Source organism: Lagenorhynchus albirostris, chromosome 10 (genome assembly GCF_949774975.1).
Source record: "Lagenorhynchus albirostris chromosome 10, mLagAlb1.1, whole genome shotgun sequence".
NCBI classification, from domain to species: domain Eukaryota; kingdom Metazoa; phylum Chordata; class Mammalia; order Artiodactyla; family Delphinidae; genus Lagenorhynchus; species Lagenorhynchus albirostris.
In genome coordinates, this window is record NC_083104.1 from 94,084,208 (window position 1) to 94,101,574 (window position 17,367).

Here is a 17,367-nt window from a genome sequence, read left to right on the forward strand (position 1 = left end):
TACCAAGAAGACTGAAAAGAGAACAATTCCCCAAAAATGCAGAAACATGTAGGACCGTAATTTGCCTCCAATATACTCTTTCAAGTTAACTAATTTCCATCTCTTCTACACCCCAGGACTCACAGGCTCATATTTATAATGACTGTCAGTTTGCCTATCAATACAGGATTCCTTTGGTTTCCACGTCTACCTGGTTGGCGGATTAAGAAATTTCTTCAAACTCAGGGTGTCTTGGAAGCCTAGTATCTCTTTACAATCAGGCAAATGCACATCACTTGAGGGTCTCTCAGCAGATAAGCATGAGTTCACACCTTAGGTTATGACTAGCACAGGTAACTGTTTTCCTTAACAGGTCTTTCCTCATTTATGTAGATTTCAGGAGTGAATGAAACCATTGCTCTCAATTAACATATGGTGCCAATTCACTAATTATCATAAGCATAAAACTGCTACATAGTCCCAAATTATTTCTACTTTGCCTAACACTGGTCATGTTTAATTATCAGGTAATTTTTTTAAACTTGCCCAGATCACACAAGATTAGTGAATTCCTAACTATATTGGATCTATTTTGCTGAGTAGCTCAGCAAAATCTGGAAAACAAATCAAACAAATTAAAAGCAAACATTTTTATTATAAAGACAATGTTTTTATTTCATCTTTCCTATTTTTTCCTTTTTTTCTTTAAAATAAAAGGTATGAAGGCCTTTTAGAAGTAGGATGGAGAAAATCAGCTTTGTCAGAAACTTCTGGAATCTTCATATGACAAAGGAATTAGCTTAACCAATGTTTTCGAAAGCTCACGTTTGCAGTTATCTAATGTTAAAAGCAGTCCAAAATAAAATTGAATTTCAACCATCAGTCAGAGAAATCAAACTTCTAGCTTGGAAATAATAACAATTTAATGGACAAACAAAACATCACCACAATAAATAAGACTGAAGCACTGTCCTTTTTTCATTCAACAGCACGAAGAGTTTTTTGTTGTCATACACTTAAAACTCTTTAACACCGAATTAACTTACTGGCAACTAAAAAAAAAAAAAAGACTATCACGATACAAAGAGAGACACAAATTTAGCACTGCAGACATTATACAAAGAAGCAAAATGCATAGTACCCATGTCCAGGGCTTTCTAGAAACCTCATCCCATGATAAGTCGCCAATTTATTTGATGTTACATTTCAGGCAACATGAACATTTTTTAAAAACCTTATAAATATATAAATCCGGACCACAAAACATCTCCTAAACATTATATTTACTCTAAGTACAAATGGATATTTGGAAATTGCATTCACAATGCTATCTAAACTAGATTTCGTGAAATTATAAGTGTATTTAGCTGTATTGGGGCTTAAATTCATTGGGCCACATCCCACATATACTTTCCTGTCATACCTAGCCTGGGCATACATATTCTCAAAGTTAATAGTTACAGAATTAAAGTCAAACTACTATTCTAGAAATAAGTGTCATTTTTTTTACTGAATAAAAGAGATTGGAACTGGTTCACTGTATTTCAAGCAACAAATGTTTCATCACAAACAAGTTAAAGCAGTCTTAGTAATGCCCCTTTCTAAGAGTTATAAGTATTTAAATGTTTATCATCAGTAATGAGTTTTAGACTAAAAAGCTTTTTTTTTTTTTTTTTTTTGCCTACTTTCTGTGGGCATTCTGTTCCCTCAAACCTAAAATGTGCTAACCAATGTCTTCTCATAAATATATACATTCAACTTCCCCTACATCATGAAAAGAAGTTCATTAACTCAAGTCACATAGCTTATGCTTTTATTTGAAATCGATTGCATAAGAACTTGAATCCATTCTAAAAGGGACTTAACAGGGATGGCAATAGTCAGATTGCACTCTGCCCCTCCATCTTACCTCCTTGAAGGATCTTTTCGATTCAGGGCATCCACTTGGCATGATGTTTCTTGCCCATCCTTCTCCCTGACCTACTGCAACACAGTCTGGCATATAGGCCTAAACCATAGTATTTTGGTACAGCTCAGTAAAGCACAGCAAAATACTTAGGTTCTCAGCACATCAAACCATGAGCTTGAACAGCTCCTGAATTGTTTCTGGGTTTCCACTGCCGCAATTTACCCCAAATTGTTATGGGATTAAGTTGAGTCCGTAATAGAATCTAAAATACAATGGGAAAAAAACAAAATCCACACAAAGTTATGGCAACTAATTTGAACGGAACCTCACTCAGGATAAGGAATGGGGCTGACTGAACAACGTGGTTTAAAAAAAAGAAACTAAACGAAAATGCTTTAAGGAAAAGCTCAAGTCAGATCTCTGAACGATAACTGCTCTGAGAGAATTTCAGAGAAGGCTGGAGAGTGGAAAATAAACGTGGAGGAAAGCGCGTGTCTCAAAAACAAGCGGCCACATTCCGCCTTGAAGTTTACTCTGATGCAAATTCCTCAATGTTTTTAATTCTCTTTAGTGATGCGGCAAAACAGGTACATAACTGAAACCACACAAGAGGCGAGGGTCCTCTTGGCAAGGAGCATGCGCAGAGGGAACCAGCATCCGGGCTGAAGAGGATCCACAGAAGCGCCAACAATGGGGCAGGGGCAGGGGATGAGCACTGAGCAAACAGGTGTGTCTCGGGGCTGCTCTCCTCTTGGACCACCCTCCATCCCCGGCTAAGATTATGAGAAGAGGAATCAGTTCATGCCTAACTGTCCACAAAGACCCCTACGGCAGCATAACACGCCTGGCCCTGGCGTCTGTCTAGCAGCTCTGAGCAGAACCTGCCCTTTCTCTGGGAAGACTCAGAAGGGCTCTAGGAAGGCTTAGCTGATCCCTTTTTCTTTTTTGCTAACACATAAGCAGCAACGAACGTTTTTATTTCCAGCACACAGGGGAACCAACTGAGTCAACATTTTGATGGAAAACGGACCACGAATATGTGCCCAGTGGCTTTGTTCACGCCACGGGCACTGATCACAGAGAATGCGCGAGAAAAGATGGGCTTAATGACCTCACTTGAAACGTGGCAACGTTTGTCAAATTCCGAGCGTGCGTCTCGGTTAAGAGGACGGTGCCAAACAGTCTAGGAATTCGTGACAGACGCACTGGCAGAAGCCATATACCATCAGGATGACGAGGCTGGAAGGGACGAGGCTGACGAAGACCACCCCGAGGGTGACCTTCTTGGATACCAGTAAGTAGATGCCCAAGGGCAAGGAGCTGAAGTACAGCAAACCTAGCAACCATACCAACACCCGGATGGACGTCTGAAAGAGCAGGGACGTGCAGTTCCACACGGTCCAGTTGTGCGACATGGTGGTCGCGGAGTCGAAGCTGGAGGGCCTGTAGAACTCGACCACGGGCGTGGAGCTGAGCGATGGTGAGCTCTCCCTCTGCACCTCCATGATCGTGATGACCAGGCAGTTGGAGGACGCGTGGGAAGGGCTGACCAGCGAGGCCAGCCGCTTGGGGGTCAGCAGCAGCTCCGTGGGGTTCTCAGGCAGGCACTTTTTGCCTTTGCCACCACAAGTCAAGTTCACGAGGATGTTGCTGTCATCGGGCAGGCTGCCGACTTCGTCATCCGGCAGGCACGTCTCGAACCTGCAGAAAGGGCAGACGATGACGCCGCGCGGGGAGTCCCCGAAGTCTATGATCTTGTAGAGGCATTTGGCACACACCCTGTGACAGCACTCCAGCACTTTGGGTTTCCTCTGTCTCAGGTTGTACCGGTTGTAACAGATCTTACACTCCAGCTCGTCCGAGACCTGAGACTCAGCGGCATCCTCTGGCGGCTGACTGGCCATCCTGAATTCTGTACGTCCAGTCTTGGGCCAGATGGGTCTCCTTGAAGGACGACTTCGATGAAGCTGTCTCTCCGAATATCACATCATTCGAATCAGGCAGAGATGCAAATGGGCAGGAAGAGGAGGGACAGAAATCTTCCAGGCATTTTTTTCAGCTGCTACTTATCTCTCTGTGTCTCAAACGCATATTTACAAAGGCCACATGAAGGGTCTGCAAAGGAAAAGAAATTCTAATATTGTGAACAGTTCACTGAAAAGTGCTTTATGGAATTTTCTGAGCTTCAACGATTAGAAGCGGTAGACTTGAAAGGTTAAATCCCCTTCATCTTTTCACACATTTCTGCCTCCAGGATAGGAAAGTGTTATCTCCATGCTCAGCTTTTTCAGTCCACAAATATGATAGTAAAGAAGGAATTAAGAATCGTAGTGGTGTGAAGTACACTCCAGAGCACTGTGGGAATGGCTCGATATAGAGATTTTTCTCTCTGAAACTTGTAACAAATGCTGGCCTCTATGAAGATTGAATGGGACACTTACCAGAAATAGATGTTTGCAATTAAACTCCATTCAATATAGACTCACTCATTCAGCGGATCATTGGTATAAGCTCCAATTGTCTAAATACCCTCAACAGTGCTTAGGAACACACAAAAGAAGGGAAATCTTAAGGATAAAGATTTAAAATGTGTTTTCAGAAAGTGCTTTATAAAGATGAGAGCGCATTTAAATACAGCAGACGGTTCTCACCTTCCCAGTGTAAAGAAATCTGTTATAAATGCCTTCCTTAACTGACTGATCAATTTCAAACTTTTTGTTTCAATACTAGTCTTGCAAACCATGGTTGTATACATACATACACTCAAGGAAGAGTGAAGCATATGACACCTGACATAAGCATTATAACCAAGTCAAGTCTAATTCCCAAGACAAAGAAGTAAACAGAGCACATTTGCAGTTATGTCTCCAAATATGAAGAATCGTGCATGCCTGGCTATCAAGAAGTACTCAAACTTCACCCACTTGCCTACAGAAAGCCTGATACAATCAACAGTCCTTAATGTTGACCCCTAGTTGCTATTACTACTGGCTCTGGACAAATGGCTGAAAGCTGATTTCACTCACGTACACAGTCTGTTCTCAATTATTAGCACTAATGGAAGGGAGCAGCAATATGGGAAATCTCTAAATAATTTTTATTTTGCTTTAATATATGTGATTGGGGCGGTAGTACATTTGTCTTAAATTATGTTTTGCTTGGAAAAATATCAAAATGTAATTGAATTTCTGAGCAGACCCCCAAGCAATAACAGCAGAAGGCTGTCATAACAGTGCTGAGAGGGAGACTGCAACTCTGCTAGAATTTTAAGTTTGTTATGGCTCCTACTGCCTTAAAGAGAAGAGGCAGTGGGTAGGAAAACTTGGATGATTTTTGAAATCATGTATAATTGGTTTGTGAATACATATTATCTTCCTTTTTCATTATGACTTAGTTAATTTTTAAATTGACTTCATATCATATAAGAATGGATAGTATAATGGTTAGCATGGCAAGATACTCTTGGTGGGAAAAGGAAGTCAATCAATAAATAGAATCTCTGGCATCAGCCAAAAGAATGTAGGTAGAGTTTTTTTTAATAGAGTGACTGTATATGAAGGCATGTATTTCAAAATTGCTACCGTAAGCTAATTTCTCTGTATCCACACTTACATGCAAAAAAGAATATATAGACACAAACATCAGCTCTTCTATCCCTTTCCCTTCCACGTGCCCAAGTCCTTGCAAAATGTGACTTTATCTTGCCACAGTGCTACAAAACTGGCTTTTTATTCTCTTGGGGGATGAACATCTTCAGGACGACAGTCAAGGGACAAGAAGGAGCTCTATCCCTGTCACCACTGCCAGTCCTATAGCTGCCTGCAGAGGATGGTCCCTAGTCCTGGGCAGGTCACTAGTGATCCAATTTCTGGACGGCTCCCATTCCATCAGCTCTCTTGGTAGCCACACACAGACCCAACGCCCATCCCAAGAGAACACGTTGTACTCTCTCTGCAGCTACCGTCCCACCCAGCCTTGCTGGAGCTGATGGTAACAGTAGAACTCATAGCAGTAACTGCCTCCATTACTGTCAAAAGGACTGATGGGCGTGAAGCTGTGTGAATAAGGAGAAAACAGAATGCAAGCGTATACACAAAGACATCAGGAAAAGAGAGAGTAAAACATTCAGTGAGGATAAATAAGCACAATGAAATCTACAGGCACAGAGAGCCAGAGCATACATCTAGAAACACCCACAAAAGGCTTATGTGTAATGAAACTAGACCCCTACCTTACATCAATCACAAAAATTAACTCGAAATGTACTAAAGACTTCAATGTTTAAGACTGGAAACCATAAAACTCCTAGAAGAAAATATAGGGACAAAGCTCCTTGACATGAGTCTCAGCAATGACTTCATTTTGAATATGACACGTAAAGCACAAGCAACAAAATCAAAAATAAACAAGTGGGACTGTATCAAACTAAAAAGCTCTGCACAGTAAAGGGAACCATCGACAAAATGACAAGATAACCCATGGGATGGGAAAAAAATATTTTCAAACCACATATCTGATAAGTGGTTAATATCCAAAATATATAAAGAACTCGTACAACTTAACAGCAAAAAACCAAATACTCTAATTTAAAAATGGACAGCGCACAGGAATGGACATTCTTCCAAAGAAGATATATGAATGGCCAACAAGTACATGAAAAGGTGCAGAACATCACTAATCATCAGAGAAATGCAAATCAAAACCACAATAAGATACCACCTCCACACCTGTTAGAATGGCTATGACCAAAAAGACAAGAGATAACAAATGCTGGAGAGGGTGTGGAGAAAAGGGAACCCTTGCACACTGTCAGTGGGAATGTAATTGGGTGCATCCACTATGGAAAACAGTGTGGGAGTTTCTGCAAAAAATTAAAAACAGAACTACCATATGATCCAGCAATTCCACTTCTGGGAATGTATCCGCAGGAAACAAAAACACTATGTCGATATCTGCACTAAGAGATATCTGCACCCCCATGTTCATAGCAGCGTTATTTACTACTTACAATAGCCAAGACATGGAAACAGTCTAAGTGTTAAACACGAATAAAGAAGTATATGTGTATATACCAACTTCTTCATATATATGTGATGGAATATTATTCTGCCATAAAAAAGGAAATCTTGCCATCTACAACAACATTGATGGACTGTGAAGGCATTATGCTAAGTGAAATAACTCAGACAGAGAAAGATAAGTACTGTATGATCCCACTTAACATGTGGAAACTTTAAAAGAAAGACTCATAGAAAAAGAGGTCACTTTAGATTTGTGGTTACCCATAGGTGGGGTGGGGGAAGGGGGACTGGTACAAAGCCAGTCAAAAGGTACAAACTTCCAGCTATAAGATAAATAAGTACTAGGAATGTAATGCACAACATGACGACTGTAGTTTCGACAATGCTGTATGTAGTATGCTTGAAAGTTAAGAGAGTAAATCTTAGGAGTTCTCATCAAAGGGAAGAAACACTTTCTTTTTCTTTTTTTCTGTATCTATATGAGATGATGGATAACTAAACTTATTGTGGCGATCATTTCACAATATATGTAAGTCAAATTATTATGCTGTATACCTTAAACTTACAGTACCGTATGTCAATTAGATCTCAATAAAACTGGGGAAAAATAAAAAAATTTTAAAAGGCGTATGCATATGTGAGAATACATTACACTGTCAGCATTTGACAATCAGCTGGTTACATTAATACTTTCTGTACCAAGCTTCTTACTATTAGAAGAGGAGTAAGAATGTTCTATGTTAGGCCCACCACCATTTTTAGTTCCTAATTCTGGGAACAAGTTATTCGCTTAAGCAGTATTGAGCTGTCTAAGAGAATAACTTTATTTTAAATAAAGTTTTCTTTTTTCACAGAAACACTCTTCATACCTTTGAATATGTTAAGATATAGTGTTATGATCATAATGTTCATATTTATAAAAATTCATATGGGGGCTTCTTGGTAACATGCAAAGAAAATACTAAATGTTCAAACATCCAATTAAAAAGATACCTACTTTAATTCTGAGTTTTCTAGCAAACCCACTCCATCAGCTTGAAATACTTCATCAACTCCTGCCTCTGCAAGTGGCACTTCTGGGCAGGACTGGCTGAAAGCCTTGAGCTCTGGTAGCATCCCTGGAAATGGGACCAGCACAAGTGTTTCTTTCTAGAATGGCATAAACAGCACATTGATTGCTCCTCTTGGGAGGACGGGGTACCAACCGCTAGAGTTCTTAAATACTTCATATATCTCATTATGATTCTAAGGTCCCCCAAAGAACTTGGATAATAATCTGTAACTTTATAGGGTTACGATCAGTGGAGGCGTTAATTTGATCCTCTACGAGACGGGCATTCCAGCCCGTTCCCACCCTGCGTTCACTCCATAATTGTGGGCAACAATTCAAATGTTGAATGAAAGAAGAAGCCAGACCGCAAAGAGCACATACTATATGATTCCATCTCCAGAAAGCTCAAAAAATAGGCAAAACTAAGCTGTAGTAGGGATGCAAGTTTAGGTGGTAGAACTAAGAAGAGAAACCAGGTTGTGATTAGCATAAAAGTCAGGACAGCAGATGCCTTTGCGGTGGGGGGAGGAGGAGGGGGGCTGTTAAGAGGCTGACGAGGTTCCATCTCTTGACCTGTTGGTGGAACCTTGTGAATGTCCATGTCGTGCTACACCATCAGGCGGGACATTTTTCTGTACTGGTGTCATCTTTACAGTAAAAAGTTAAAAAAAGAAAAAAAATCCACGGCTAAATACATTAGCTACTTTGATAGCCCAGATTTTTCTGTCCATGGATATTTCAGATCAACTTATTTTTTCCTCTGTGATCTGTAAATTCATTCATTTTTTTCACAAAATTGAAATGTCAGTCATTCATCTATCACCTAAATATCCAAGCATCACTATAAATCAATATTAAAGAGGATGGAATCTTTAAGGTGAGCAAATCTGGAGCACTACTTGATGGGAACAACTGCTAAAAGTATGTCTCACCAGGCACAGGAGAAAGAAGAATCTGGCATACTAAAACTGCCTTAAAAATAAATACATGTAATTATGTGAGGTGAGGGACGTGGTAACTAACCTTACTGTGGTAATCATTTTGCAATATATACACGTATCAAATCACCACATTGTGAACTTTAAACTTACATAATGTTGTACATCAACGACATCTCCCTAAAGCTGGGGGAAAAGACAAATACAAAAGATTTTCTTCTCCTAGAAGAACACCTATTCAAATATCTGAAGCTGACATTTCTCATTAATCACTTAAGCCTTTTATAAATCATCTGGGGTAAGAATATACAAGGAGATAATGACCTACTATAATTCTTATAAATCAATTTGAGCTTTTGGGCAAATGACTATTTTCATTGCCCTACTTAGTATTTGACTCAAATCCACTTTCTCCACTACTCAGTTCCTTTGATATTGAAGATGCAAACTTGGCTTGTATTTCGAAGCAGAGTCCCTCCAGTGGATATGTTGTCTGCCTACCTAGGATCTTTTTTTCTCCTTTAGACCACACTGCTTCCTTCCCAACTGCCATGGCTTCTTTGGGGAAGTCTTCCCCTCACTCAAATTCTGTGGCTGTGGTTGGGTTGGTGCACTAATCGCAGTGCCTCCCTTCTTTCCCACACTGTGGATCTGTGACCCAGCTGGCTCATCGCAGGACTCCACTAACCCCCTGCTCACAAGGACCAGTCCAGATGGGCATGCGGCTCAAACCAGCCCTGTCAAAGCTCCTTCCTAGGACTTTTTAAATTTGAAGCTTGGAGGAAGAAGAAACATGCCAGGGGCCAGGGGAAGGAAAATAGACCAGAAAAGGATGTATCAGGGAACTGTCATGCCATCAAGAGGGAGACTAAGAGAGAATAAAGCCAAAAACAAAAAGAGTCGTCAAGGAAGGCAGGAGGCAGAGATACAGACAAAGGCAAAAGACCTTTGATGAGAGCTGAACTGAGCCTCTGGACCTAATCGTGTGTGAGGCTCCCATAAGCCAATAAATCCCCGTTTTTGTTCACGCTAGTGTTTTTGGTTGGATTTCTGCTACTCACAACACAGAGAGCCAGGATACAATTACCATGCTGCATCTGACTTTGAGAATTTACTGTGCTTTCAGAGCTAGGCTCCTGCTTAGTACTGCAGAAATTATAAATAAATAATGGAATAAAACAACCCAAAGCAAACAGGACTTCTTTACTTTTAAATTTTCATTTGCACGTGTGTGCATACATGCATGCCTGCACACATATACACACAAATTTATATACATAAACATATAAATGTCATCATACATATTGTTTCTTTATTAGCGGTCTGTGCGTGTGTGTTTTATTTGGTTAACTTCTCCTCCTCACTTCCCTCCACTCACATCAGCCTGAATGCCACACCCTTGCCCCCAGTAACCCATATTAACTACCTGCTGTGTTTTCTTCCATATATATTTCCACATGCATATATTTATCCATGTACATATAATTGTAAAGACACCATAAGCACATTTTTTCCATTGTTTTTTTCTAACTACTATACCCAGTTTTCTGCACCTCCTTTTTCCCACTCAATAATGGTTCAGAAAATCTCTCAATTCAACCAATACAGCCCCGAATTCCTTTTTTATCAGCTGTATAACGTTTCACCATTTGAACGTATGTAATATAGCTCACCAATTCCTCCCCTGGTAAGCATTCATGTATCCCCATTTTCTTCCCCGACACTAACAGTACTGCAGAATACAATCTTGTGATACACATCCGTGCATACAGGTGTTTTATTTTTTTAAGAGAACAAGGAGTGGAATTCTTGGGTCAAACAGATATTACTCCTAACACATGTTGCCAGATTGCTTCCCCAAAAGACTGTAACATGTACTTCAACTCAGTAATATGAGTGTCTTTTCCTCTAACAGCAACAGATGTTATTGAGCTTTATAATTTTTGCCAATCTGAGGGGTGATGTATCATTATTTGAGTTTGACTGTTTTCTCATTTGTTGGCCGCCTCTGTATTTGCTCATATGTCTTCATATTTTTTACTTATTTTTCTATTGGGTTGTTGGTCCTTTCAATTTATAAATGCTCTTTGTTTTTACAAGTATTAAATTCTATATCCTCTGTATTACAAACACTTCCCCAAATTGACTGGCTTTGCTTAATATCCTTTGAAAATCAAAATATTTGACTTTTTGAACAGTCATATATTTATCTTTTCTCTTGCAGCTTCCGAGTCTCTGATCATAGTTAATATTAATATCGTATATGCAGTTCCTAATATTGTACATGTAGTTATTTTCTTACAAAATTTTTCGTGCCTTACTTTTATTTTTATATATGGTGTAAGGTAGGATTCTAATTTTCTTTTCTTCCAGGTCAATAGCCATCAGTGTCAATTCCATTTGTTAAATAATCCACCATTTCCGGATTAACTAAAATTCAGTCTTTGTCATATATTAAATTCTCATGCATTCCAAGATCTGTTTCTGACTTTCTATTGTATTCCATTGATCTATTTGTCTAGCCATCTGTCTCGACCATAATAATTTGAATACCATGGCTTTTTAGTATATTTTGATACCTGGTAAGTTATGTCTCCTCTAGGGAGTTTTTTTTATTAATTCATTCAACTATTTATTAAGTGTCTCCTATGTTCCAGACACAGTTATAGGTGCTGAAGATTCAATAGTGAGCAAATTCCTGTCCCTCCTGAGCTTACATGCCAGTGGTGTGGAGGGAGGCAATGGAGGAATTATATTCTTGGCTACTGGTAGCACTTAACCTTCTGTTATAAACCTCCAGGTCATTTTATCAAATTGAAAAACAAAACTGTTGGGATTGGAATCACATCAAATGTATACTTCAATATTAAGACTTCCAATCCAAGAACATGGTACGTCTCTAATTTGTTCACAATCTTGATCTTTGTTCTTCAATAAGACATTTTCATTTTCTCCATGTTTCATGCTTTTCTTTTAAACTTATTCTTCAGTATTTTTAAGGTTTTGTCACTATTCTAATTTGTCCCTACTCTTCATTTCTAAGGGCCTGTTGCTATTATGGGGCAAGAAGGAGGCTTTTGATTTTATTTATTTTTAATCCAGCCACTTACCAAATTCTCTTATTCATTCTTACAGGATTTACTTGGAGTGTCTTGGATTTACAAGGTATACAATCATATCATTAGGGGAAAAAAAGATAGTTTTAGCTTGTCTTTTCCAGTATTTATTCCAGTTATTTCATTTTTCTTGTTTTAACAAACTTACCAGAAACTCTAAGACAAGGTTAATAATTCCCACAAGAATGTAAGCTCCATGAGTCACAGCCTTTTCTCTTCTTTACTCATTCCTGAGAACACAGACCAATACCCTGGCCCAAAGTAAGTGCTGAAAAAACATTTGTTAAATGAATAAGTTTAGTTTAGTTCCTAATACTAACTGTAAATTTTTGTGTGTTTTGCTGTTTAGGATGATACTGTTGGTTTTGGTAAATGGCCTATTATATTAATGTAGTTTCCATTCTTAATTTATACTTTTTATTAGATGTGTCTATACATTTTATTAGATACTTTTTCAGCATCTATTGATGTGACCATGTGGTTTTCTAGCCCTAATTTGATCATGTGAGGGATTTCACTGAAAAATTTCCACTCGTGTTCTTGGAATAAACCCTACCTAGTCATACATAGCTGGGTCCTCAAATACACTGATGGGTTCTATCTGCTAATCTTTTATTTAGAATTTTACATCCGTATTCAACATTAAATTGGTCTCCAGACTAGTAGTTTTGTACTCTATCAGGTTTTGTAATTAAATGTATGCTTATTTTACAAATGAATTAGGGGCTTTTCATCATCTTCTTGAACAGTCCAAATAATGATAAAATTGTTTGTTTTTTAAAGGTTACATAAAACTCAGCTGTAACTTCATATGATCCCCTTGCCTTTTTAAATGGAAGATCTTTAATCACTTTTCCAATCTCTTTTATGGTACTGTCTTATTCAAATTTTCCACTTTTTCCTGAGTCAAATTTAGACATTTATATTTGGCAAGGAAATAATCCATTTTTTCTGATTTTTCAAATTCATTGCCATAGAGTTGAATGCAGTTATCATTGTTATCTTCTTTGAATTGCTCCTATAGCTCTGATTATGTCCTTTTTCTCATTTTGTCTTGTATTTTATTCTTTATTAATTTCCTAATCAGACACATAATCTTTATATCTACTTTATTGCTTCAAAGAACCAGCTATTATTAATGTATTTATCCTTTCTATTATTTTTTATTTCATTAACTTCAGCTTTTATCTTTAGTATTACCTCTTTCTAATTTATTTTAGTTTGTTTTGTCATTCTTTTTTCTCATTTCATGATGAGATACACTTTGTCCTTATTCTTAAATAAGGAACACATTCAAAGGCTGTAAAATTTCCACTGGCTACAGCTTTCATTCTACTCTATAGCTTTTGGAATGAATCATGCTCCTTTTATTGATTTCTATATATCTTGTAAAGCGACTTTTGTCTCCTCCTTTGATACAAATGTTATAAAGAGTGATTTTAAATTGCCAAGTAAATAGTTTCTTTTTTATTACCTTCTCTTTTATTTCTAATCTTACTGGATTATGATCAGAGAACAAGAGCTATAAAAATCTCTTTTCCTTTGCCTTTGTTAAGGTCTTCTTTGTGGTCAAGTATACAATCAAGTTTTGTAAGTAATCCAGAACAGAATATTCTGTATTCGAGGGATGTAAGGTTCTAGCATATCCGTTAAATCTAACTTTTTTTATTTATTCAATTTCTCCATCTTGGGCTTCCCTGGTGGCACAGTGGTTGAGAGTCTGCCTGCCCATGCAGGGGACACGGGTTCGTTCCCCGGTCTGGGAAGAACCCACATGCCGCGGAGCGGCTGGGCCCGTGAGCCATGGCCACTGAGCCTGCGTGTCCAGAGCCTGTGCTCTGCAACGGGAGAGGCCACAACAGTGAGAGGCCCGCGTACCGCAAAAAAAAAAAAAAATTTCTCCATCTTAGGGGTCTGCACAAAGTTAAGACGGGTTGAGACAAATGAGAGACGTTTATTAAAGTGTCTCACCATAACTGCATTTGCATTTCTAATACTTTGCTTTACAGATTTAGTGGCTATATTATTTTATACATACATGTTTATCTTTTTTTTTTTTTTTGTGGTACGCGGGCCTCTCACTGTTGTGGCCTCTCCCATTGCGGAGTACAGGCTCGGGACGCGCAGGCTCAGCGGCCATGGCTCACGGGCCCAGCCGCTCCGCGGCATGTGGGATCTTCCTGGACCGGGGCACGAACCCGTGTCCCCTGCATCGGCAGGCGGACTCTCAACCACTGCGCCACCAGGGAAGCCCCATGTTTATCTTCTTAATAAACTGTACTTCTTTAGAATCATTATATAATTTCTTTCCTTATCCTATTTGTGCATTTAACTTAAATATAACTTAAATACTAAACCTCATATTGCCAGTTCTTCTGACTCTATATTGGCCTGAGATCTCCGCCCTTTTTTTTTTTTTTTTTTTTTTTTTGCGGTATGCGGGCCTCTCACTGCTGTGGCCTCTCCCGCTGCGGAGCACAGGCTCCGGACGCGCAGGCTCAGCGGCCATGGCTCACGGGCCCAGCCGCTCCGCGGCATGTGGGATCTTCCCGGACCGGGGCACGAACCTGTGTCCCCTGCATCGGCAGGCGGACTCCCAACCACTGCGCCACCAGGGAAGCCCTGTCCATCATTTTTTTTTCAACTTGTATCACTTTGTTTTAAATGTTTCTTGAAAATACCATATACCCGGGTTTTGCTTTTTAACTTAGCCTAACAGTATCAAATTTTTAATGGGAAAATTCAGTTCATTCACACTTAATGTAAATATTATTATATTTGAACTTATTCTTTCCTTCCCACTTGAGTTAAATGGTTAATTTAGAAATTTTCAAAAAAAAAAAAGGAAAGAAAAGAAAAGAAAAAAATTTCCTCTGCTATTATCCCTGCTCACCCTGAGGTATTGCTGATTAACTTTTTGTTTGGATGCTTGTTGTCTGATACTCTTTCCTTGAGTATTTTTGTTAGAAAATGGGTGATGACATCTCTGAATTCCTGCGTAACAGTAAATGCCTTTTATCCTGACAGAGAGATGGCAGCCTGGCTATGCATGTGACTTTCAGGCTGCTGGCTTTTTGTCTCCGTTTTCTACAGAAGTTACTCCACTATCTCTAGCTTCAGATGTCACAGATAAGAAATCTGCTGCTTAGTCTGATACCCCTTAATGGTGGGTAATTTGTTCTCTCTGTCTGGAAGATTTTAAGATTTTGCTCTGTATTCTTAAGAGTTCAAGAACTTTTCCAGTACACACAGAGAATTCGTAAATCTGGCTTGGAACTTGATGAGCGATTTGAATGTACAGAGTCAAGTCTTGATTGTTAAGCTCAGAAAATTTGTTTCTTATATTTATTTAAGTATTGCCTTTCCTCCATCTGTCCTTTTCTCCTTCTGGCTCTCCTGTGAGTCGTATGTTATATTTCCTAGATCTATTTTCTCTTGTGATTTCCATCCCTTTATATTTTTGTTCCGTGCTTTCAGATTCTTCCACTTCACCTACCTGGCTCCTCATTCAGGTCTCAGGAATGATCATCATCTCCTTCAATTCATTTACTGAAACGTTTGATTGGAAAAGCATGCCCTTCATCTCTAAGAAGTCTTCTTGTGCTGCATTTAAATCTCCTTATGTGCTCTTACTATTTTTTGTCCGCTCGGCGTCTGTCTCCAGCTGTCTCTCTGTTACATCACTGGGGTTCTGGTCTGATTGTTGGAGGACCCACGTGACTACACTTCCGTGAAAGGTGGGAGCGCGGTGGTCTCTACTCCTGCGACCTCACAGAGCGACAGCAGACAGACACCAGGGTCCTGCCAAGTCACCAGGAGGGAAGTTTCTTGCAAATTTTCCTCACACCCTCCCAGCCTACAAGACAGGGAGGAGTCACTCAGCCCAAGTGTTCACGTTCTCCTAGGTCTCTTGTGGGATACACATCACAAAGACACTCAAGTACATACAGTGGGATGAGGGCAATTTTCAATGTTCCTCCCAGAAGTACCCCCAGCCTCTGTAGGTCAAGCTCTTTATAGCATCCAGTGCATTCTGGTCCTCCCCCAAGACTCATCAGATGGCAATCTTCACTGCCAGCCCAGCCCAGCCCAGGAAGAAGGCCCTCACCTGTCCCCCCTCACCTCCAACTTCCACAGAGCTCAGGATTTCACCTGAACCCAGGGCTCTTTTGGCGCCAGGAACGGTTTGGGTCAGGAGAGCCAGAAACGGTAGAATTGAGACTGGCTGGTTAGGGAGCCACTGTATCTTGCTATCTTCCCAGAATCCTTGCCAACTGTAATCCCTGGATTTTTTTTTTTCAAATATTTATCTAGATGGGAAAGGTGGGAATTTGTGATAAAAGTTTAATTTGAGGAGAACACTGTCAGTCCTAATCACGTTTAGTGACTATCACATAAAGATATGTATCAAACTTTATTTCTTTTAATCCCTAAGTTCATACCTTTTTTTTTTATTCTCCCTTCTGCACATTCGTTTGTTTTCATTCTTCTGTAGCAAACTGTCTAACCCCAAGAATCAATAAATATGACACCCGAGAGTATAAGGATCCTTTTACTTTCCCCTTGGATATCTCTCCTAAATTATACCTCTCAAGTTCTACGTTTTATTTCAGAGAGTTGTATTAGCACACACCATTTATACCAAAAAGCCAGTAGATAAGGATTCTTCATATTTTTCTATTTCAAAAACATTCAGGGCTTCCCTGGTGGCGCAGTGGTTGAGAGTCTGCCTGCTGATGCAGGGGACACGGGTTCGTGCCCCGGTCCGGGAAGATCCCACATGTCGCGGAGCGGCTGGGCCTGTGAGCCATGGCCGCTGAGCCTGCGCGTCTGGAGCCTGTGCTCCGCAACGGGAGAGGCCGCAACAGTGAGAGGCCCGCGTACCGCAAAAAAAAAAAAAAAAAAAACCCACTCATATCTACTTTTTAAAACTTAGACCATTCAGGGTCTTTGTTCGGGGTTTCTTTCCCCAGCTTTTCATGATGTAACTCATCTATTTCAATCTTAAATTTACTAGTAGACCATTTCATCTAAATACCCTTTGGCCTTCCCCCATCATGTGTAGGGGTAGTAATATGGCTATCGTCATTCTCCACAGCCCTGTACAGCCTTTGCAATGTGACTTTCCATTCAGCCCATCAATGGCTGGAGGAATCTGCTTCCCCATCCCTTAAATGGAGGCTGGCCTTGTGACTTGCTTTGACTCACAAAGTTGAAGCGACTTTGTGAGAGTTCTCAACCCTGGCCTCAGGGTGCCTTGCAGCTTCTGCTCCTGGCCTCTTGGAACTTTGGGCCACTATGTGAAGAAGCCCAGGCTAGGCTCCCTGAAGATGAGAAACCAGGAAGGGGGGTT

At 39.8% G+C, this 17,367-nt stretch overlaps 1 protein-coding gene across 2 annotated transcripts in view; it reads right to left on the reverse strand.

Moving 5' to 3' along the window:
• Positions 1-884: 884 nt before the first annotated feature.
• Positions 885-17,367, reverse strand: part of RNF182 (ring finger protein 182) — a 58,326-nt gene continuing 41,843 nt past the window's right edge. Inside the window, exons 2-3 of one of the 2 annotated variants that reach the window (XM_060164276.1) lie at positions 7,907-8,058; positions 885-4,003 (exon numbers count right to left, since the gene is read on the reverse strand). In XM_060164276.1, the coding sequence (XP_060020259.1) occupies positions 3,049-3,792 (744 nt within the window). In that variant the 5' untranslated portion in view covers positions 3,793-4,003; positions 7,907-8,058 and the 3' untranslated portion in view covers positions 885-3,048. The remainder of the gene's footprint in view (positions 4,004-7,906; positions 8,059-17,367) is intronic. The other variant, XM_060164275.1, reaches the window with a different exon arrangement.